The sequence below is a fragment of the Lithobates pipiens genome, unplaced genomic scaffold (genome assembly GCF_037356315.1).
Source record: "Lithobates pipiens isolate NorthernLeopardFrog02 unplaced genomic scaffold, aLitPip1_a1.2 Scaffold_37, whole genome shotgun sequence".
NCBI classification, from domain to species: Eukaryota; Metazoa; Chordata; class Amphibia; order Anura; family Ranidae; genus Lithobates; species Lithobates pipiens.
The window spans coordinates 15,581,779-15,602,506 of NW_027507825.1; the positions used below are offsets into that span (position 1 = coordinate 15,581,779).

The following is a 20,728-nucleotide window of genomic DNA, read 5'->3' on the forward strand; positions in this document are numbered from 1 at the left end:
TTTGCAGTCGTGCCATACTCTTTCCATTTTTGGATGATGGATTGAACAGAGCTCCATAAGATGTTCAAAGCTTGGGTTATTTTTTTTATAACCTAACCCTGCTTTAAACTTCTCCACAACTTCATCCCTGACCTGTCTGATGTGTTCCTTGGCCTTGGTTTCATGATGCTGTTTGCTCACTAAAGTTTCCTAACAAACCTTTTGAGGGCTTCACAGAACAGCTGTATTTATACTGAGATGAAATTACACACAGGTGGACTCTGTTTACTAATTAGGTGACTTCTGAAGGCAATTGGTTACACTAGATTTTAGTTAGGGGTATCAGAGTAAAGGGGGGGGGGGTGAATACAAATGCACCCCAGTCTTTTAACATATTAGTAAAATAAAATTGAAAACCATTTATCATTTTACTTCCACTTCACAATTATGTGCCACTTTGTGTTGGTCTATCACATAAAATCGCAATAAAATACATTTACGTGTTTGGTTGTAACATGACAAAATATGGAAGATTTCAAGGGGTATGAATACATTTTCAAGGCACTGTAGTATGATGGCAACTTGCACTTGTTTCAAGAGATTATTATTCTACAGGATTTATATAGCGCCAACAGATTACGCAGTGCTTTACAATATAAAGGGGGACGGTACAATTACAATACAATTCAATACAGAAGGAATAGGAGGGCCCTGCTTATGGAGCTTACAATTTTAAAGTGAGGGGGAGGTGGTACAAAAAGTAATAGCTGCGGGGGATGATCTGATGGAGATGACTAATGCGTGAAAAGGAATAACCAGTGAAAAATAATGTGACGAATGGTGAATGTCCAAACAAAACCTTTTTTTTTGTGATATTTGTGCAAAATATGATGCAGAACTTCATGTGAACATCCAAACGGTGAGGCTCAGTTCACACAGGGGCGACTTGTCCAGGCGACTTCGCCGCCTGACAAGTCGCTCCCCGTTCTGTACTACAGAACCGTTCTAATAGGAGCGACTCAAGTCGCTCCGACTTAGAAAAAAGGTTCCTGTACTACTTTTGCGGCGACTTCGGGCGACTTGCATTGACTTCTATACAGAAGTCGTTTTGCAAGTCGCCGCTGAGGTCGCGGCAGGTCGCGGCGCTGCAAGTCGTGCCGCGTACTGTGTGAACCGAGCCTTAGCTGGGATGTATAACTTGAAGTGAGAGGTACCACCACCGTAATTTAGGAGGCTTACTGGAACGTTTGAACTCACAAGAACATATGTTCTGAGGGTCATACAAGCTTATATCTTTGGTAGCGACAAATGGAAATGGACACTGGAACCCTCGATCTACTGTAACAAGAACAACCGAATATCCTCAGAAATCCCTTGGGACAGGACCAGATTAACGTAGGGGCCATTGGAGCTGCAGCTCCAAGCCCCTACCTTAATATAGGCCCAACAGGATTGGATTGACCATTTGGGCACTGCCATTGCCCTACTGATGTCGTCCACTGCCAAAAACCCAGCCCCAAATGCATTTAAAAAAAAAAAAACAATGATATTATAAAAAAATTAGTAAAAAATGAAATAAAAATATAAAAAAAAAACTGCTGACACCATCCACTGCCCCCCCCCCCCCCCCCATCAAAAAAAGCATTGTGGGGGGGAAAAAAGTAAAATTGTAAAAAAATGTAATAAAAAACAAAACAAAAATAAGAATGTAAGCAATAAAAGATTGCAACAAATAATGATTTTTTATTTTTTTTTAAGTATATAATTTGGGCTCATTCACACTGGCTTTCTTGCACATACAGTGTGAATGAGCAGTTTGTTTAAAATACATAATTTATTTAAAAAAAAAAAAATTTTTGGATTAAATTTTATTTATTAACCATAAAAACAGCCCTCCAAAATCCTCAGGACCAGGCCCATGTTGCTCTTAATCTGGCCCTGCCTTGGGATGTATCTCAAAAGAGGGACGATGTTCAGATGCCCATGAAAATAGAGGTAGTAAGATGGGGAGAACACAAAGGGCCAATAGCGTAATTCCGAAGGACTCCGCTGCCACCAGTTGATTTTAAAAAAACGCTGTATTTATCTGCCAAATGTAAGTTTTTCTAACTTCATTAAAATTCATTTCAACGGAATTACGCTATTGGCTCTTTCTGTTCTCCTCCCTCTTACTACCCCCTACTATTTTCATGGACATCTGAACATCGTCCCATGGTGCCTTTGTTTTGCCATTTATCTAATTTGCTGTGTTCGCTGCTGCACACTAAAAAAGTTGTTTTAAGCGAGAAATGGACTTTACAGGCCTTTTTGTTTTTTGATATGTAATAATAGGTGTACAACACGTTTTATGTATAATCTGTGAACGTCAAATAAATTTTGTTACTTTTTTACGTGCCTTTAAAGTCAATTTCTCTACTTAAACATCTTTTCAAGTGTGTTTAGGATGTGGCACATATTGTATTAAGTGTGTTTTTGATTGCCACCCAAGGGCCCAGCAGTCATTATTTCTTTCCTGCTGCACACTAAAGGCAGCGCAATATTTGTTACACTACATGCCACATTTGGGTAGGGGGGGGGGGGGGAGCGGGTGCTTAATTTTGAATGGGACTTCCTGTCCCACTTCCTGTTTCCACCTAGGGGCCACCTGGGTGAATCCTCCTCTCTCCCTAGGTGGCCCCTCCCTCTCGGTATTCTTCTGGGACCAGGTCCTAAAAGATTGCCTGTCCACTGGGAGAGCGCAGCACGACTCGCGCATGTGCAGTGCACATCCGGCCGCGATGGCGCAAAGCCATAAGTGTCTGCTTATAAAAAGTCAGTAGCTACACTTTTTGTAGCTGCTGATTTTTAATCAACAGAAAAAGCCTGGTACTCTGCTTTAAGTACAGTTCTTAGGCGGAGGTTCCCTGAATAAAGGAGTTTATGGCAAACTGGACTCCGAAACTTGATTTTATTTCAGTCCAGTAATACGAAATCTAAAACTGATTGTGTGCTTATCTAATTTTTCATTGTACAGTTTTTCTAGATATGTCTAGGAGTTTGAAGACACCCGACCATCACACCCTCCATTTATGGCCCAAATTATGGTGTTGATATTTCCAGTGAATGGTGCTGTTTAATTAGGGATGCACTGATACCATTTATTTTTTTTACAGCTAGTACGAGTGATTTATTTTTTTATTTTTTATTATTGTACTCGCCAATATCAATTACCGACACCTGCTGGCAACATTTTTTTTTTGTTTGTTTTTTTTTTTTGTTTTTTTTTTGTTTTTTTACACTTCAACTGTCAGCAATGGTACATAGCATTGAAAAGTCATTTACATTATTATTTTTTAAATTTGTGTGCTTTTTTCAATGTGAAACGTGTAAGTGCCGGTTCACACAGCGAGGCGCGGCGAGGCGTCTCCGACTTGCCTCGCCGCGACCTGTGGGGACCTCAGCGGCGACTTGCAGAGGACTTCTGTATAGAAGTCAATGCAAGTCGCCCCCGAAGTCGCCCAGAAGTAGTACAGGAACCTTTTTTCTGAGTCGGAGCGACTCGAGTCGCTCCTCTCAGAACGGTTCCATTGTACAGAACGGGGGCGACTTGCGGGAGCGAGGCGAGGCGAGCCGTGTCGCCTCGCATCGCCTCGCTGTGTGAACCGGCCCTAAATATATGTTGGGGTGTAAAATTGACAAACAAAGCAAACAAAAAGTTTCAAGTGAAGTGAACAAAAAAAAAAAAAATATCAGGAAAATTAATAATTAAAGTGATTTGTAAAGCTTCAATTATTATTATTATTATTATTATTATTATTATTATTTTTAAAGATAACAAACATATCATACTTATCTCCACTGTGCAGCTCGTTTTGCACAGAGTGGCCCCAATCTTCGCCTTAGATAACCCCCTCGGAGAATCGCTCTCCCAGAGGGTTATCTTGCGGGCACGCTCCCGAGTCCATCATTGGATTTGATTGACAGCGGCGGGAGCCAATTAATGCGCTGCTATCAATCTATCCAGTCAAGTGCCGAGAACCCCGGGCAGAGGGACAGCGTGTCCTCGCCGTGGGACATTCCAGGGCTCAAGTAAGTAAAACGGGGGGGGGGCTGGGGGGCCGGTCACTGGCAGGTTTTTTTTTGTTTTTTTTCACATTAATGCATAGGATGCATTAAGGTGAAAAAAACACGAGGGTTTACAACCCCTTTAAATGAAGAAGGGCTGATTTAACTTTAACTTTGTGTAGGTTCATACTGAATGCGGGTATTAAATCATGTGACTTCAGTTGAACTTGCACGATTTCAAACCAGAATTTCAGTCTGACTTTGGGTGGTGATTTGAGAGACACCTGTGCAGGTTCATGCACAGATGACTATTGAAATCGCCCCTAAATTAGTAGCAGAATTGCTTTTTAGAATCTGTGCGGCGCCCCAAAAAGTTAGCGTCACACCGATGCGGATGGTGCCATTGCTGGCAATAGGCGACAATTTGGCATGTGACTTGATGTGAACAGGGGCTTAAAGTTTTAATAGGGGGGTTAAACAGAGAAATATTTAATATTTTTTTTTGTTACTTGACAGGTTGCTGATTTCATCTGCAGATTGAAGTTCATCCCATTGATCTGCAGATGAATAAACAGAAAGATACAAAATGAAACAATGTTTACATTTATCTTTCCGTTTCAGCGTGTTGTAAATAAACATTGTCAGGTTGCTTTTTTTTTTTTTTGACTGCTCCAATTGCCAGGACTTTGTTTATACTTCAGCTGTCAAAGGGGAACCATGGGGGGGGAGACAATGAGTCGACGGTTACGGACATGGTGGGCCCCCTCCTTAATCAGTAATTGCCGGATTTTTTTTGTTTACATTTCAGCTGTCAGGGGAGGAAATCCCACTTGCAGCTGAACGAAAAGACCCTGAAAGTCTCGATTTCAGGTATCAGCGCATTCGCAAATGCTTGGTATCAGTGCAACCCTACTGTTAATACTACAGCATGCAAATGGATATTGGGATATTCTGCGCTTCCAACCTTGCTGTAATCTTTCTTTTTTTTGTGAAGGTCCGTTTCTGTCCCAGCATGACTGTGCCCTGTACACAAAGCCAGCTCCATAAAGACATAGTTTGCCCAGTATGGTGTGGAGGAAGTTGCGTATCCTGCACAGAGCCATGACCTCAACCCTACTGAACACCTTTGGGATGAATTGGAATGTTGAGGGTGAGCCTGGTTTTCTCATCCAACATCCTTACCTGACCTCACAAATGGGCCCAAATTCCCACAGGCACACTCGAAAATCTCGTGGCAGTCTCCCCAGAAGGGTGAAGGCTTTTATATCCGCAAATGAGGGCATCTACATATTAATGGTCATGGCTTTGGAATGGTATGCCCAGCAAGCTCTAGTAGGTGTGGTGGTCAGGTGTCGTCACTTTTAGCCATATATTGTAGACCTGGTAAATATTTTAATCTTGGCAGTAGTTATGAAATTCTTTATAAAGGACTGTATTACATTGTCAGGACCGTTTCTCGGATAAGAGCCGCATTGAGGAATTGCTGGAGGAGAACATGGTGCTGGAAATCGCTCAGAAGCAAAGTATGAACGAGTCTACTCAGCTGGGCTGGGAACTGGAGCAGCTTTCCCGGAGCACCGATCTGTCTGACGGTGAGTGGCCAAAAGGTCAGGAGTTGCTCACGAGATATGGCGCTGCTGTTCTTGTGCAAAGCTTTCAATGTCTTTAACACTTCTATAAATCCATACCTCTCTCCTCATTGGAGCTCAAAGTCTACAGTATATGACAATAACAGGGGTGTCAAACTAAATGTTATCACAGGCTGCATCAGCATTATGATTGCCCTCAAAAGGCTATCTGTAAGACTAGATGTCCAGAGCCCCCCCACCATCAGAAGTCAAGAGTACCCTACCCTCCCTTACACCACAATGCACCCCCTCGCCTTGTGCTGCTGCCAGGAAAAAGCTGGCAAACAGGAAGTGCGGAGTCCCGGGACAAGGACAAGAGGAGGACTGGAGCCAAAGTCTGCCAATTCCTGAGACAAGGATCTGTAGGAGTTCTGTCCTCCTCTCTGCTGAGATTGGGGGGGGGGGGGGGAGGGGCGCTGCACAGAGATGATCCTCCCCTGTGACTGCACAGAGAAGTGCAGGATCTGGAGGAGGTGTTCTGTCCTTTACTCTGCTGCTGACTGCTGAGATGGGGTGGGGATGGACGAGGGGAGTGCTGCAACTGCAGGGGAGGTGCAAGGGCCACATGAAATGGCCTTTGGGCCTTGTATTTGACACATGTGGACTATAACAAATAAGTTAGCTTTTATGGAAAGTAGCTTTCTCTGCCGGATCACTGGACTTCTGATCTTTTATAAGGAGCAGTTTGAGACCAGTCCTCTTTAGTTAGCAAGTTTCCAGTTAGAGAGTCTTTGCTACTTTTGAGGAAAGACTGAGAAAGCAGTTTGGCCTTGTACTAGGCTAGCCTTTAACCCCTTGGAATCCCATAGTAAGCCCTGATGTGTGTGGCCTTCAGAACCATGCTATGAACACTGGAAAACTTTAGACTGGTTGTTTTTGAGATGCATCTGAATACAGACTTTGCTGGTTAAGAGTGGTTCTTGAGTCATCGACGAAACTTTCTTAAAAAGGAGGCTAAGGATAAAGGAGGATTGTGTGGCCCCCGAAACATGTTGCAATGTTGCTAAAGAGCTATTAAAGAATTTTTGGACTTTTTTCCTTTTGGCTAGCTGCCTATTTTGTATCCTTATTCTTGGCTTTAATTCCTTGTCACTGTAGCACTTACCTTCGTAGGAGCCTACTGTTAGGGCCTTGGGCGCTTTACCAGTAGTTGGATCCGCAGCCAAGCATGCAGTCAGTAACTTTTGGCTCAATATTCACTCTAGGGATAGGCTTTTCTGATGCTTTACTGCCTAATCTGAACTTGGATAGGTTAAGGGTAACTGTGGGATAACAAGCAAGTTGCTTCAAGTTGCTCAAGCAGCAACTTGAGGATACTAATCTTCCTCCAAAGAGCCTTGAGCAGAGTTCTTGCAGCAGCAAATATTGTGCTGAGCTTTACCAGGACACCGTGAACAATGTTACCTTTCAGCAATGCTGACTCTGGCACAAGAGGGATAGTAGAAGTCACTGGTGTCTCACACTGGTCTGTACTCACTAATGTCCCGGGATAATTGGCTGCCTCCTTCCAATATCTTCCAGACACCTCTCCTGTGAGCCCAGACCAGATCCCTAAAAGACTGTGTCCCTCAGTCAGAACTTCAGCAGAATAGGCCCTCCAGCTAGCCTAGCTGGGACCTCGATGAGCAGCAGAGCACATGGCAGAAGGGTAGCAGCCCTCTAGGCTGGTATCTTCTTCTCCTCCAGGACAAGATCTCTATTTGTTCTAAGCCCCAGGCTATTTATTCCCCCTCCCAGCCACCATCTGGGCACATTCCCCAGGTATTGGTCAGGGCTGCATAAATATTCAGCTGCTGATTTGAATCTTCCAGCTCACTATCTTCTAGAACTCTTCCAGGAAGACGGGTAGGCAATCAACCCTGCAGCTGGTGGAACACCAAACAGGCCAAAATAATCACATGCAAGTCAACGGATTACAGTTTTTCAATAAAGCATTTTTTTACGTACGCTAGGACCTGTCTAGGGGATCCTTGTTTTATGTGAGCAGCCGAGCTGGAGCCAGTGAGCTCATTGAATTAATTTCATCTCTTTCACACCTAAAGAAGATGAACTTGAAATTTTTCTGAAGACCACTAGACTGTCTGCTGCCCCCATGACTATCAAACACTGTAGAGAGGAAGTCAATGATAAGCTCTTAAAGTTTTAAAAAAAGATAAAGTATGCAAGGATTGGGCCTTTGCCAGGTTTTCATTGCAGTCCGTGTCACTACTGGGGGGGGGGGGGGGGGGGGATTCACCCACTCTATACATGGACCATCATCGGGAGACAAAGTGATGGGTGATCCAACATTTTATAGTTAGAGCAAAAAGTGGGGGAAATCCTCCATTGGGATGCCTGCTACTATAACTAGAATGTTTGCTTTGGAGAGATTTCTTCTCATTTCCTCTTGTGTCGTCAGGACAGGAAATTGAGAGAAATCTCCCCAGCAGGACACGGGCAGCAAAAAATGTATGTTTTTTTTTTATTTTTTAAATAAAATCCTTATTCATGCAAAAAAGAACATCAACATAGGATGCAATGGTAACCATACATCATTTCCTCAAGGGGTTTTAACCCTTTCATACTCTGATTCTTTTACTGCATGATGATCTCAAGTTCCCAGGGAAGACTGTATTGTGATACATTTGTGTCCTTGAAAAATATTTTTTTCCAGCTTCAATATTTTTATTAGGTTTCACAAGAACATAAAACCATGGGACAAATGTTACAACAGGGTTTGCAACAATGGATAATTGCATACCAATGGTGTAAATGTGAAAATTTTAAATAAAACAAACAAAATTGTAAAAGCAATCCATCTCACACAGATGGCTGCTGCCAACTAGGGATCGTGCAGCGGTGTGATGTCAGCACCAAGTCCCTAACCGGCGTGTTTCATCTAATTGGACATTATCAAGGGGTATTTACTTATTACTGGCAGACACTTACCTTTTTATATTGCACTAGAAACACTTAACTACTAGTTTATATTTGTGGCGCTACACTTTGTTTTAATTTCTTCCTGGTTTTGTATATCAAATCTTTGTGTTAGCAGCCATATATTAATTTTATTTCTGGCAATATATTTAGAATAAAAGTGAAAATTGTCTGCAGAATTCTTTTATCGAATTAGAGTTTCTTAATCGGTGTTGATTAAGGTCATAGAAGAAGGTGCAGAAATTATGTTGGATAACGGATGCATGCTGTGCATGTTTGGGGTAATCATATTGGAGGGGGGGGGTGGTTTAGAAGTGGGGGGGGAGAAGGAACAAATAGAGGGAAAGAAGGGTGGAAACTAGGGTTGTCCCGATACTGGTATCGGTCCTGATACAGAGTATTTGCAGGAGTGCTTGCACTCCTGCAAATGCTCCCGATGCCTAGTCCGATACCTGGACACTCAGGAACAATCGGTGCGGCAGCGAGGGAAGTTATAATCACAACAGCCGCTTCTCCTCCTCTCCCTCCCATGACTTTCAGCTGCTTTATTGAAAACCAATGGGCTCCTCCGGTCCCCCCTATGTGCGCTCCTCCAATCCCCCCTTCCCTCTTCCTCCTCCACCCCCTTTCTGTGCGGTCCCCCCCTCCTCCTCCACTCACCCTCCGTGCACTCCTCCGGTCCCCCCCTCACCCGTCCTCCAGTCCCCCTCTGTGCACTCCTCCACTGCCCCCTGTCCTCTTCCGGTACTCCCCCTCCGTGTGCTCCTCCTCCCTGTGCTCTTCCAGCCTCTCACCTCTTCCCCCCCCCCCCAAGATCTTTAAGGAGGAAGGAGCTGGTAAATATTTCATTTACCGGCTCCTTCCTTTTCCGAATGAACAGAGTCAGTGATTACTGACTCTGTCCATTCATGACTGAGTATTGTAAACTGTGTCTCCGTGTTTATGAATGGAGAGGAGTCTGTCTCCTTTCCATTTATCTTCAGTGCAGATGAAGCTGCTGAGAAAGGGACTGTGGAATCTCTATCCTCAGTCCCTTTCTCTGTCGCAAAAAGGGAAATATCAGTGGTCTGTTTAGACCCCTGACACCACACCAAAGCCCCCCAACAGGGTTGAATAAAAAATAAAAAAAAGGACACGTAATAAATATTCTAAAGGAAAATTGTAAAAAAAATAAAACAAACACTGACACTGCCGCCCCTTGCCCCCCTTACAAAAAGAAAGCATTTCTAAAAATACATAAATTGTAAAAAATTCTAAAAAAATAATAATAATAATTCTAAAAAATTAAATAGTAAAAAAACAAAACGTGACATATAATACAAAAAAGTATCAGTACTTGTACTTGGTCTTAAAGTGCTATTGAGACAAACCCTAGTGGAAACATTAAGAGATTCAAGATTGGCGAGATATTTAGTTTGCAAACTGGTGTAGCTGGCAGGATTCCCATCAGATCAAACATATTGAAGGCTTTTTACATCCTTCCATTACATTCTGGATGGCTGTAAAAAAAAAAAAATGAAACCTGAAACTCTTATGCATATCTTTTTATACCTGAGACCTGTAAGGTGGAAATAATGGTCCCGGCCTGCGAAATGGCCATACCATACGTTTTTTTGTGTTACAGGTGAGCTTTAATAAGAGAATAAGCTTATCCTGATCATTCCATTCAAGTAGTTTTGAGTTCTGGGTCAGGTAAGGGGAAGACAGCATCCTATGATGCAAACTTTAACCCTTTACATACTGAAGAACTAATTGTTGGTTGTGAGTGAAATGAGAATGCCAGGACCGCCCCTAGGTCGGTGTTCGGTGCTGAGTTTCACTAGAAGAATCCCAAATAAAGAAAAGGGATTGTGTGTCTGGTTTCTGGGATCAGGTTGTTTCTTAATTGCATTGCACAGCTTCGGACGCCGCATAGAAAAGCGCCAGCAAAAAAAAAAAATCCGGAATGAACCATCTGACCACGTGTAGCACAGCAGCTCCCCCTAGTGGCATTGGGTCAGTTATGTTCACAGCACCCACACTATGAATTGTAAGGCACGCTTGACTCCTATGTGCGTTTCTTTAGTTCCTGAATATGGAATTAAAAGCTTTCTGTGGTAAGTGGGTGCATTTAAAGTAGTTGAACCCAATTAAATGCCCGGAGTTTAGCCTTTACCCCTAAAGTGAGCCCTTAAAGTTATAGCAAACCTTCAGGTTTTAAGCGCTTTCAGCAGCTGATTTAATCCTTTACTTACCCCCTCTTCTGCCCATTGTGCCTAGGCAAGGGTAAAGTCTTAATTTTTGGGCAATATCCTAGGGAATGCACCTTCATTAATTTTTAACCCTGGTCTATGTTCCAGTTCAAGCCAGTGCTATGATTGCTGCCCCATGTTTCCTGTCTCGGGGGTAGCTCCTTTCTCTTGTAGCATCCTATGGAGCCACCCTTATGTGCAGAGACTATTGTTCTGTCTCCCTACACTGTGTGCATCAATAGAAATGCACAGCCTCATAGACTAGGATTGCAAAGCACTCACTTCTTCAAGCTAACAGACTGACTGGAGGCTGCACTTGACGTGCAGTTCGTTTTGGTCCGAATGTAAACTCAAACAAATTTTTGGGTTGTTTGGAGATTCGGATGTATCTGAATCTCCGAAATGAAATAGTAATGAATTTAGTTGAAATTTAGTTTAATTTGGTTTGTTTTCTAATAAATTCAAAATTTTCAGAACAATTAGAATTCTGTGTGAAGAATATCTGGTTAAGAAGTGGACTGGGAAGGCGGTTTCCGCATCCTTGACCACCTCCTGCCCACCATATAGCAAAATGATGGCCGGAAAGTGGTTTCATTATCCCGACTGGGTATTATATGATGTCCAGCTGGATAAGCCGCTACTGTGTACCCACAGAGTTGGGCTGCGCGGCGATCGGTGGTGTGGTGTAGTCTGACACACCACATCTCCGATCTTGGTAAAAGGAGCATATAACGTAGGCTCTTTACCACTTGATCAGCTGTGTCCGATCACAGTGTAAGCAGGAAGAGACATTTATCGGCTTTTCCCCCACTCGTACTGACATGGGTAGAGGAGAGCCGATCGGCCTCTCTCCTTACAGGGGGGTCTGCGACGATAAATGGTACATTGATTATAAGTGCAGACCCATTGAGGATGCCCAATTCAGACCACCAGGCATACCCACATCAGACCACCAGGTGAGCCCACCAGGGGTGCCAATTAGTGCCCGTTAGTATGGCACTCTGTGCCCATCAGTGATGCCTGCCAGTTCCTCCTGATGAGTGCTGCCCATTAGCATGAAATCCATAAGGCATAAATTCCCCCTCTTCCCAGTACAAATATGCTCCCTGTTGAAACCCCCTCTCCTAGCACATCTCTTCAACCCCCAAAATCCCCCCCCAGCACGAATCTTATTACCCCCCCCCATCACCCCTCCCTACACAAACCCTCCTGAATCACTCTTAACACCCCCCCCCCCCCCCACACACACACACACACACTCAAATTCCCCCCAACTACAATAAAACTTCCTGCCACTCTGCCAAATTCCCCCTTCCAACACAAATCCCCTTTCCCCGATCTCCTTGTGATGCCCCCCCCCCCCCCCACCTCAGATGATATCACAATGCCCAGGGCAGCCGCCCATCCTGCCCATCCCTTGTCCTGGCCCTGCCTATGAGTGCCGCCCATGAGTGCCACTTATCAGTACCGCCTATCAGTGCTGCATATAAGTGCTTCATCAGTGTAGCCTTATCAGTGAAGGAGAAAACTTGCTTATTTACTAAGTTTTGTAACAAAAAAAAAAAAAAGAGGAGGTGATCAAATACCACCAAAAGTAAATTCCATTTGTGTGAAAAAAACAAAACATTTTGGTTTGGGTACAGCATTGCATGACTGCGCAATTGTCGTTCAAAGTGTGACAGCACTTAAAGCTGAAAATTGGCCTGGGCAGGAAGGGGGGAAAGTGCACGGTGTTGAAGTGGTTAACAACCGATGCTGTATCAGCTGCCCAGAGGGTTTCCCCCGATGAGAATGAAATGTAAATTTAAAGAATGCCAGCAATAGAAAATTCAGGAAAAAAAAAAAACAGCGCTGTGTCCTTCCACTCAATTCATACCAGACCCTTATCCGAGCTTGCAGGCCAGGAAAGGGGGGGGGGGGGAACAAGCAAATTGCCCCCCCCCCCCTTTTAGGAACCATACCAGACCATGTGCCCTCAAGGGCCTCCTCCCCAAAACCTTGGGTGGTGGTTGTGGGGGTCTCCGGGCTGGGGGCTTATCGGAATGTGGAAGTCCCTGTTAACAAGGGGGCCCCCAGATCCCTCCCCCATGCAAATGAGTATACACAACACGAGTTTTTGACAATTCCTTTAATAAAAAATTGTAAAAATGCGTCCCACGTTGTAGATCCATAGTCAATTACGACAGATGATGGACCCGGAGAAAAAAAAAAAAACCTTCAGCCTCGTCAAAGGCTTCATTCGTCTAACATTTCTTAAATGGGGCGGAGTCACCCGATGACATCAACGGTTGTGGGGGTCTGGGTAAACCAGCACAGTGCACCTGTGGCTTTCCTGCGGGATAGCTGCACTGAGCCATAGACTTCTATTACATCTTATGAGTGTGGTGCACTTTCTGAAACCACACCAAAACTCTTAAATTTAGGAGCACAAACCCGCAGGATATGATAGAAGTCTATGGCTCAGTACAGCAATCCTGCAGGAAAGCGCAGGTGTACTTCACTGCACCTACGGATCAGCGTGAAAGCAGCCTAATGACCTTTTTTAATATGATTTTTTTTTCAGCGTCTGCTAGTCATCACTCTTCAGGCTGCCAGAAAGGTCCCAAGTGAAATGCACTTGGTTTCACTCCTCCTGGGAAAGGAGCCGGCGCAACAGAGGAAGCATCAGCTCTTTCGGCTTATGCTCCCTTTACAGCCACCTGCTTCCTCCGCTGCCGGCTCCGTGCACTCTAATGCTCTGGGATGGCGGGTCGGCAAGCCCAGATTGTGGGTTGCCAACCCGCCATCTCCAGAGCATGAGTAAACAGGCCACAGGTTGACCACCCCTGATCTACACTGTCCTGTAGTATCATTTCATGAGATCTGGGGTACTCGGCATTCCCCGGGATATTGTCCAGAAAATTTCACTGTGTGCAGCATGGAAGCCAGCAAAAAAGGTGATTTTTCTTATTTGCAGAAATTTAGGGCGACAGTGTGGGCCCTTAACTGAACAAGTCCATATATGTAAAGTGCTGACTTTTCTCTCGCCTTAACAGCCAGAAAGTCATTTGTGTTTGAGCTGAACGAGTCGGCGTCCAGTCGGATCCTGAAGTTGGAGAAGGAGAACCAGTCCCTGCAGAACATCATTCAGGAGCTGAGGGAGGCTTCCATCAGCCTGGAGGAGAGCAGCCTGAAGGGCCAGGAGCTGGAGAAGGAAAATCAGCAGCTTAGTAAGAAGGTCAGTTCCAGGAAATGGGAGATACTGCCAACCTTATGGCTCTAAGGGGCTGTTTGAAAATGGGAGAGCAGATTGCAAAGTGTTTGCTCTGCATTGCGCTCCGCATTTTACGAGCCATAAGTTAAGTGCTGGCTGTGGTGTAGAACCTAGTTCTTAACCATTCGCCATTGGGGGAGGAGCAGGGAGTTCTGGAGGGGACTCTGCAGCAGATTTGGTAGCCCTATGGGGGGGAGGGGGCGGATGAGGTTTCTGGAGGGGACTGGGGTCTCCAAAGAAGACTGGGGGCTTGCAGGGGTACTGTGGGAAGTTTGGAGGGCACTTCAGGGGCTAGGAGCCACCATGGGAGGTTAAAAGGCACAGTGGCACACAGTTGGAGTTAGGGGGCTAAGGGCTTGCAGGGGCACTGTGCGAGAATAGAGGACATTGCAGGGGCTAGGAGGCACTGTGGGAGGTTGTGAGGCACAGCAGGACACTGCTGGAATTTGGAGGCACTGTAGGGGGTTGGAGACTTGGCAACAGGCTGGGAAGTACTGTGGGGGCTGAGGATGCTCGGGGGGCTGAGGTTCTCTCCAGGAGGCGGCAGGCTTTGCAGGGGTACTGTGGGAGACTGGATGGCACTACGCTGTGGCAGGTTGGGAGGCACAGTGGCAGGTTAGAAGCAGTATAGTTGGCTGGAGGTCTGCAACAGACTGTGGGAGCACTGCGGGCATGTATAGGAGGTTGAGGACACTATGGGAGCATGGAGGACCAGGAGGAAGTAGCGCAGTGAACCACTGCTTTAGCGTGTACTCTGAAAAATGCTGCTCCATGATAGGATAATCCTGGTCAGTCATGTGACTGGGTTCCCACCAAAGCAATCAAAATACTAGATTATAAATATGGAACTGTAGTTTTTCTTCAAAATTATAATTTAACGTTGGCAGTACGGCTGCAGCAACACCATTTCACTACTAATAAAATGGCACACCTTAGGGCCCATTCACACTGACGTGTGGTTGAGAGTCCAGTTCAAATTGCATTCATGATACCTTAGGAGTAAAAAGGATAGCCAACATGTTTCAGGAGCCTAACTAATCACTCTTCATCAGGGCTTGTGCATGTGTGGGTTTGAATAAAGCTGGACTGACAGTAGCTACCCTGTGCTGGATTTCGAAAGCATGGATTAAGGACCTGATGTGGTTGCCAGCCTAACAGTAGCAGCAGGGAATCTATGCATTTATTTTTAGGCTGCTGCTTCATGTACAAATCTCCTCTGCAAGGTTCCCGGTCCTCTTACTGGTGTTGCATTTGCGGCACAATAGGGATTAATAATTTTTGGTCTTCCAGCTGAACTGCATTCATGACAGTTTGACGGGGACCCACCCCTCCATGCCCTCTCATTCATTGAGGAATTGAAAAAACCTGAACATTGTTTACACTTAATGTAACGTGGTGTCTTAATAAGGGAGAGAGTCTTGTCGTTCCTCCGACTCTTCCCCATTTAGAGATTGTGGTAGATTCAGTGTAAACTGTGCAAAGTCTTTTTTTCTCAGTGGATGAGAGCAAGAGGTGACCCCTTTGGACCACCTTAAATTCAGTTCAGCCCAAGGACCCAAAATGTATAGAGAACTCCCATAAGGGAAGTTTAGCTCCTGGAAGAGGCCCGGGCACCCTGCAGAGATGATGTCTACATGAAGAAGCAGCCTGCATGGCATTGCACATCATATACAGGTAAGTGTTGTGTTTGCAGCTTTAGGGGAAAACTCACTTTTTGACTACATTTTTAATTTGAAAAGTCCTATCCCTAAACTGCCAGTTATTTAAACATGGGGCATAGCTGGCTTTCTTATAAATCAATTCAGTGCTCAAGTAATACAGAACAGAAAAGGTTTGACCATGAAATCAGGCCGAGACAGAAATACAGTTAAATCACACCTGTTTAATAATAAAAGTATAAAGAACAAATGTAGTCAAAACATAGCCAAAGTTCAGTAACCGGAATGGATAGTCAGCCAAGCCAGAAGTCGGGGATCAATTCAATGTAAGGGGACAGCAAGCAGGATCTGGAGCCAGATGGGATGTCAGCAAAGCAAGTATGGAACAGGATCGCAGGAGATAGTTTCTGTGATGTTGATCAAGGTGAAGGCAGAGCTCCTCTGGACTGGATGGCTTAAGTAGGCAGGACTGATGAGCAGGATATCATCAACAGCTGAGTAACTGTGGAGAGATAGGAGCTGACAATTAGCCGACAGCTAAGCGGCCAGCTCGGAGAAGGAAGGGCTGAGCCCAGCCCTGACAGTTTCTTCATTTTTTATAAGTGAGTAAAGTGAGAACAATTATGGTACAGCCCTCTGACCTTGTGGGCTTAGTTGTATCTGCACCCTCAACATTACCAGTTACAAGTTTTAGAACAGCCCAATTTTTCTAGTTTGTATTAAAAAAGATTGCCCTTTAATGCCCTTATGTACTTTAAAATTAAAGCACGAAAGAAATAAACTATTTTTTTTAAATCAAAACGAAAAAATGAAACGGTTTTGGTAAACAAAATGTCATCTAAATTTGTTGAATCCTCAAAGCAGCCACCTTTTGCAGTTGTACAAGTGGTATTCCTTCTACAAGGAAAATAATATGGCCTTTTATTTTTCAGTTGTTCTCAAACAAACCTATGAACTGAATTACATTCCATATTCTTTTTTTTTTTTCAGATCGAGAATCTGCACATGCAGATTGAGAAGGAAAGGCAGAGCAGCGCTGACTTGGAGAGTCTTAGCGAGGATCTTCTGAAAGAGAAGGAGCAACTTTCTCAGGTTCTGGAAAATGTCAAGTCTGAGAAGGGCAAGCAGGTGGGCCTGGATAACGGCTAAAGTATAACTAAAAACGTTTTTAGGTTTAAAATAGAGTGGGATGGAATTGGAGCCCCTGTCAAATATTTTATTGCCGTCTGGGCCCCCATTAGGGAGATTCCTCCTCTCTATCTGTCATGTTTATCATTATTAGATAGTGAAAGAAAACCCACATTTTTGGCTGCCGCCAGAAAAGGAATAGAAGGAAATCTTTCAATGAAATCACTCATTTTGAGATGTTCCCAATGGGGACGCTAATCTGGACAACCAGGGATTCCTTCACTTTGAAGGAATTTCATCCTGTGTTTTTTTTTTTTTTTTGGGAGGGGGGGGCTATGAGACAGGAAGTGAAGAGAAATTTTTCCATTGGGACACAGATCGTCAGAAAAACCTGACAGGTGTTCTATCCCTCCCATACTCTATTCCAGGGGTCTCCAAACTTTTAAATACAAGGGCCACATCATATACTTTGCAAATATTTGTGGTCCAAAAAAAAAAAAAAAAAAAGTTTTAAAAAGGAATAAATGAAATGTAACTGTATGAATAAAAGTTCTATGAGGAATAAGTTTATATCACAAGTTTCTTCTCCCCTTTACATCACAAGTTCTCCCCCCACCCTTTACATCACACGTTATTTCTCCCCCCCCCCTCCCCCCCTTTTACATCACAAGTTATTTCTCCCCCCCTTTACATCACAAGTTACATAGTCAGGTTGAAAAAAGACACAAGTCCATCTAGTTCAACCACAAAAAAAAATAATAATAATATTATCATACAATCCCATATACCCAATTCTATACCCACAGTTGATCCAGAGGAAGGCAGAACATGATCCAATTTGCTAAAGCAGGGGAACCAATTCCATCAGGATCCCCCGAGAGGCAATCTGATTTCCCCGAATCAACCTTACCTATAAATGTCAGTACCCAGTTATATTATGTACACTTAGGAAATAATCCAGGCCTTTCTTAAAGCAATCCACTGAGCTGGCCAGAACCACCTCTGCAGGGAGTCTATTCCACATTTTCACATCTCTTACTGTGAAGAAACCTTTCTGTATTTGGAGATGAAATCTCTTTTCCGATAGACGTAAAGAGTGTCCCCTTGTCCTCTTTGTTGACTGTAAAGTGAATAACTCGACACCAAGTTCACTATATTGGACCCCTTATATATTTGTACATGTTGATCATATTCCTCCCTAATCTCCTCTTATCAAGAGAATAAATTCAGTTCCTCTAATCTTTCCTCATAGCTGAGCTCCTCCATGCCTCTTATCAGTTTGGTTGCCCTTCTCTGCACTTTCTCTAGTTCCCCAATATCCTTTTTGAGAACTGGCGCCCAAAACTGAACTGCATATTCCAGATGAGGTCTTACTAATGATTTGAACAGGGGGGCAAAATGATATCTCTCTCTCTGGAGTCCATACCTCTCCTAATACAGGAAAGGACTTTGCTCGTTTTGGAAACTGCAGCTTGGCATTGCATGCTATTATTGAGCTTATGATCTACCAAAACCCCCAGATCCTTCTCCACTATGGATCCCCCCAGATCCTTCTCCACTATGGATCCCCCCAGATCCTTCTCCACTATGGATCCCCCCAGTTGTACTCCCCCTAGAATGTATGATGCATATTCTTAGCCCCCAAGTGCAGAACTTTAAATTTCTCAACATTAAACCTCATCTGCCACATAGTCGCCCAATTAGACAGAGCATTGAGGTCGGCTTGTAAATTGGAGACATCCTGTAAGGAGGTTATTCCACTGCATAGCTTGGTGTCATCTGCAAAGACGGAAATGTTACTTTTGATCCCAGACCCAATATCATTTATAAAGTTATTAAAAGGTAAGGGTCCCAGCACTGAACCTTGGGGTACACCACTGATAACCTTAGACCATTCAGAGTAAGAATCATTAACCACGACTCTCTGAATTCTGTCTTTTAGCCAGTTTTCTATCCATTTAACAAACTGATATTTCCAAACCTGTAGACTTTACCTTACACATGAGCCGTGTGTGCGGAACTGTATCCAACGCTTTTTGCAAAATCCAAGTACCGTATATACTCGAGTATAGGCCGACCCGAATATAAGCCGAGGCCCCCAATTTACCCCCAAAAAACTGGAAAACGTATTGACTCGTGTATAAGCCGAGGGTGAGACATGGCTGTCCATCCCTGTGTGTCCGTCCATCCCTGTGTGTGTGTCCGTCCATCCATCCCTGTGTGTGTGTCCATCCATCCATCCATCCATCCATTCCTGTGTGTGTGTCCGTCCATCCATCCCTGTGTGTGTATCCATCCATCCCTGTGTGTGTGTGTGTGTGTATTCATCCATCCATCCATCCCTGTGTGTGTGTGTGTGTGTATTCATCCATCCATCCATCCCTGTGTGTGTGTGTGTGTGTGTGTATCCATCCATCCATCCATCCATCCCTGTGTGTGTGTGTGTGTGTGTGTGTGTATCCATCCATCCATCCATCCATCCCTGTGTGTGTGTGTGTGTGTGTGTGTGTGTGTGTGTGTGTGTGTGTGTGTGTGTGTGTGTGTGTATCCATCCATCCATCCATCCATCCCTGTGTGTGTGTGTGTGTGTGTGTGTGTGTGTGTGTGTGTCCGTGCAGCCTTGTGTGTGTGTGTGTCCAGCCTACCTGTGTCCCAAGCCTCCGTCCCGAGGCCGCCGTCGTCCCGAGCCTCCTCCGTCCCGTGCCTCCTCCGTCCCGTGTCGTGCCGATGGATCGCCGCTCCAGGATCGCCGCTCTTCTCGGCGGCCATTCTACAATTCAAAAGCCGCGCCTCCGCCTCCGCCTGTGATAGGCGGAACACTCAATTTCCCAGCAGCCTGTGTTCCGCCTATCACGGACATCCTCTCATACTCGTCCGTAGTATGAGAATGAGCGGATGTCCGTGATAGGCGGAACACTGACTGCTGGGAAATTCAGTGTTCCGCCTATCACAGGCGGAGGCGGAGAAGGAGGCGCGGCTTTTGAATTTTAATGTCCGCCGTCTGTCTGCTCGATACGCTGATCGAGCAGTCAGACAGCGGTGACTCGAGTATAAGCCGAGGGGGCACTTTCAGCCTCAAAAAAGAGGCTGAAAATCTCGGCTTATACTCGAGTATATACGGTATACCACGTCCACCGCCACCTGTCTAAGGTTTTACTTACCTCCTCATAAAAAGAGATCAGGTTTGTCTGACAACTTCTGTCTTTCATGAATCCATGCTGTCTGTTGGTTAAAATATTTTTTCCCTGCAAGAACTCGTCTATGTGGTCTTTTATTAATCCCTCCAGTATCTTCCCAACTATAGAAGTTAAACTAACAGGTCTATAGTTACTTGGTAAAGACTTTGTTCTTTTTAAATATAGGCACCACATTGGCCCTGCGCCAATTCAGTGGTACTATTCCTGTCATTAATGAGTCCCTAAAAATTAGATACAATGGCTTTGAAATTACAGAGCTCAATTCTTTTAGGATCCCTGGGTGGATGCCATCAGGTCCAGGTGCTTTATCCACCTTTATTCTGTCCAAATATTTCTGGACCATATCGCTTTTGAGCCATTGTGGATTTGGGGCTGTGTCACTACCATCCCCATTATGGACATGAGCTCCCTCATGCTCCTTTGTATACACAGAACTGAAGAAAGTATTTAATAAATTAGCCTTCTCTTTGTCCCCAGTCACCCACTCCAGATTATTTTGTAAAGGGTCCCCCTTTACATCACAAGTTCTCTCGCCCCCCCCTCTTTACATCACAAATTTTCTCACCCCCCCTTTACATCACAAGTTCTCTCCCCCCTTTACATCACAAGTTCTCTCCCCCCCCCTTTACATCACAAGTTCTCTCCCCCCCCCTTTACATCACAAGTTCTCTCCCCCCCTTTACATCACAAGTTC

At 44.5% G+C, this 20,728-nt stretch overlaps 1 protein-coding gene across 1 annotated transcript in view; it reads left to right on the top strand.

Moving 5' to 3' along the window:
- CCDC88C (coiled-coil and HOOK domain protein 88C) overlaps positions 1–20,728 on the top strand; it is a 223,532-nt gene that overhangs the window by 139,093 nt on the left and 63,711 nt on the right. The window contains exons 12-14 of the mRNA XM_077466757.1: positions 5,471–5,615; positions 13,834–14,015; positions 16,700–16,837. Coding sequence (XP_077322883.1) covers positions 5,471–5,615; positions 13,834–14,015; positions 16,700–16,837 — 465 coding nt within the window. The remainder of the gene's footprint in view (positions 1–5,470; positions 5,616–13,833; positions 14,016–16,699; positions 16,838–20,728) is intronic.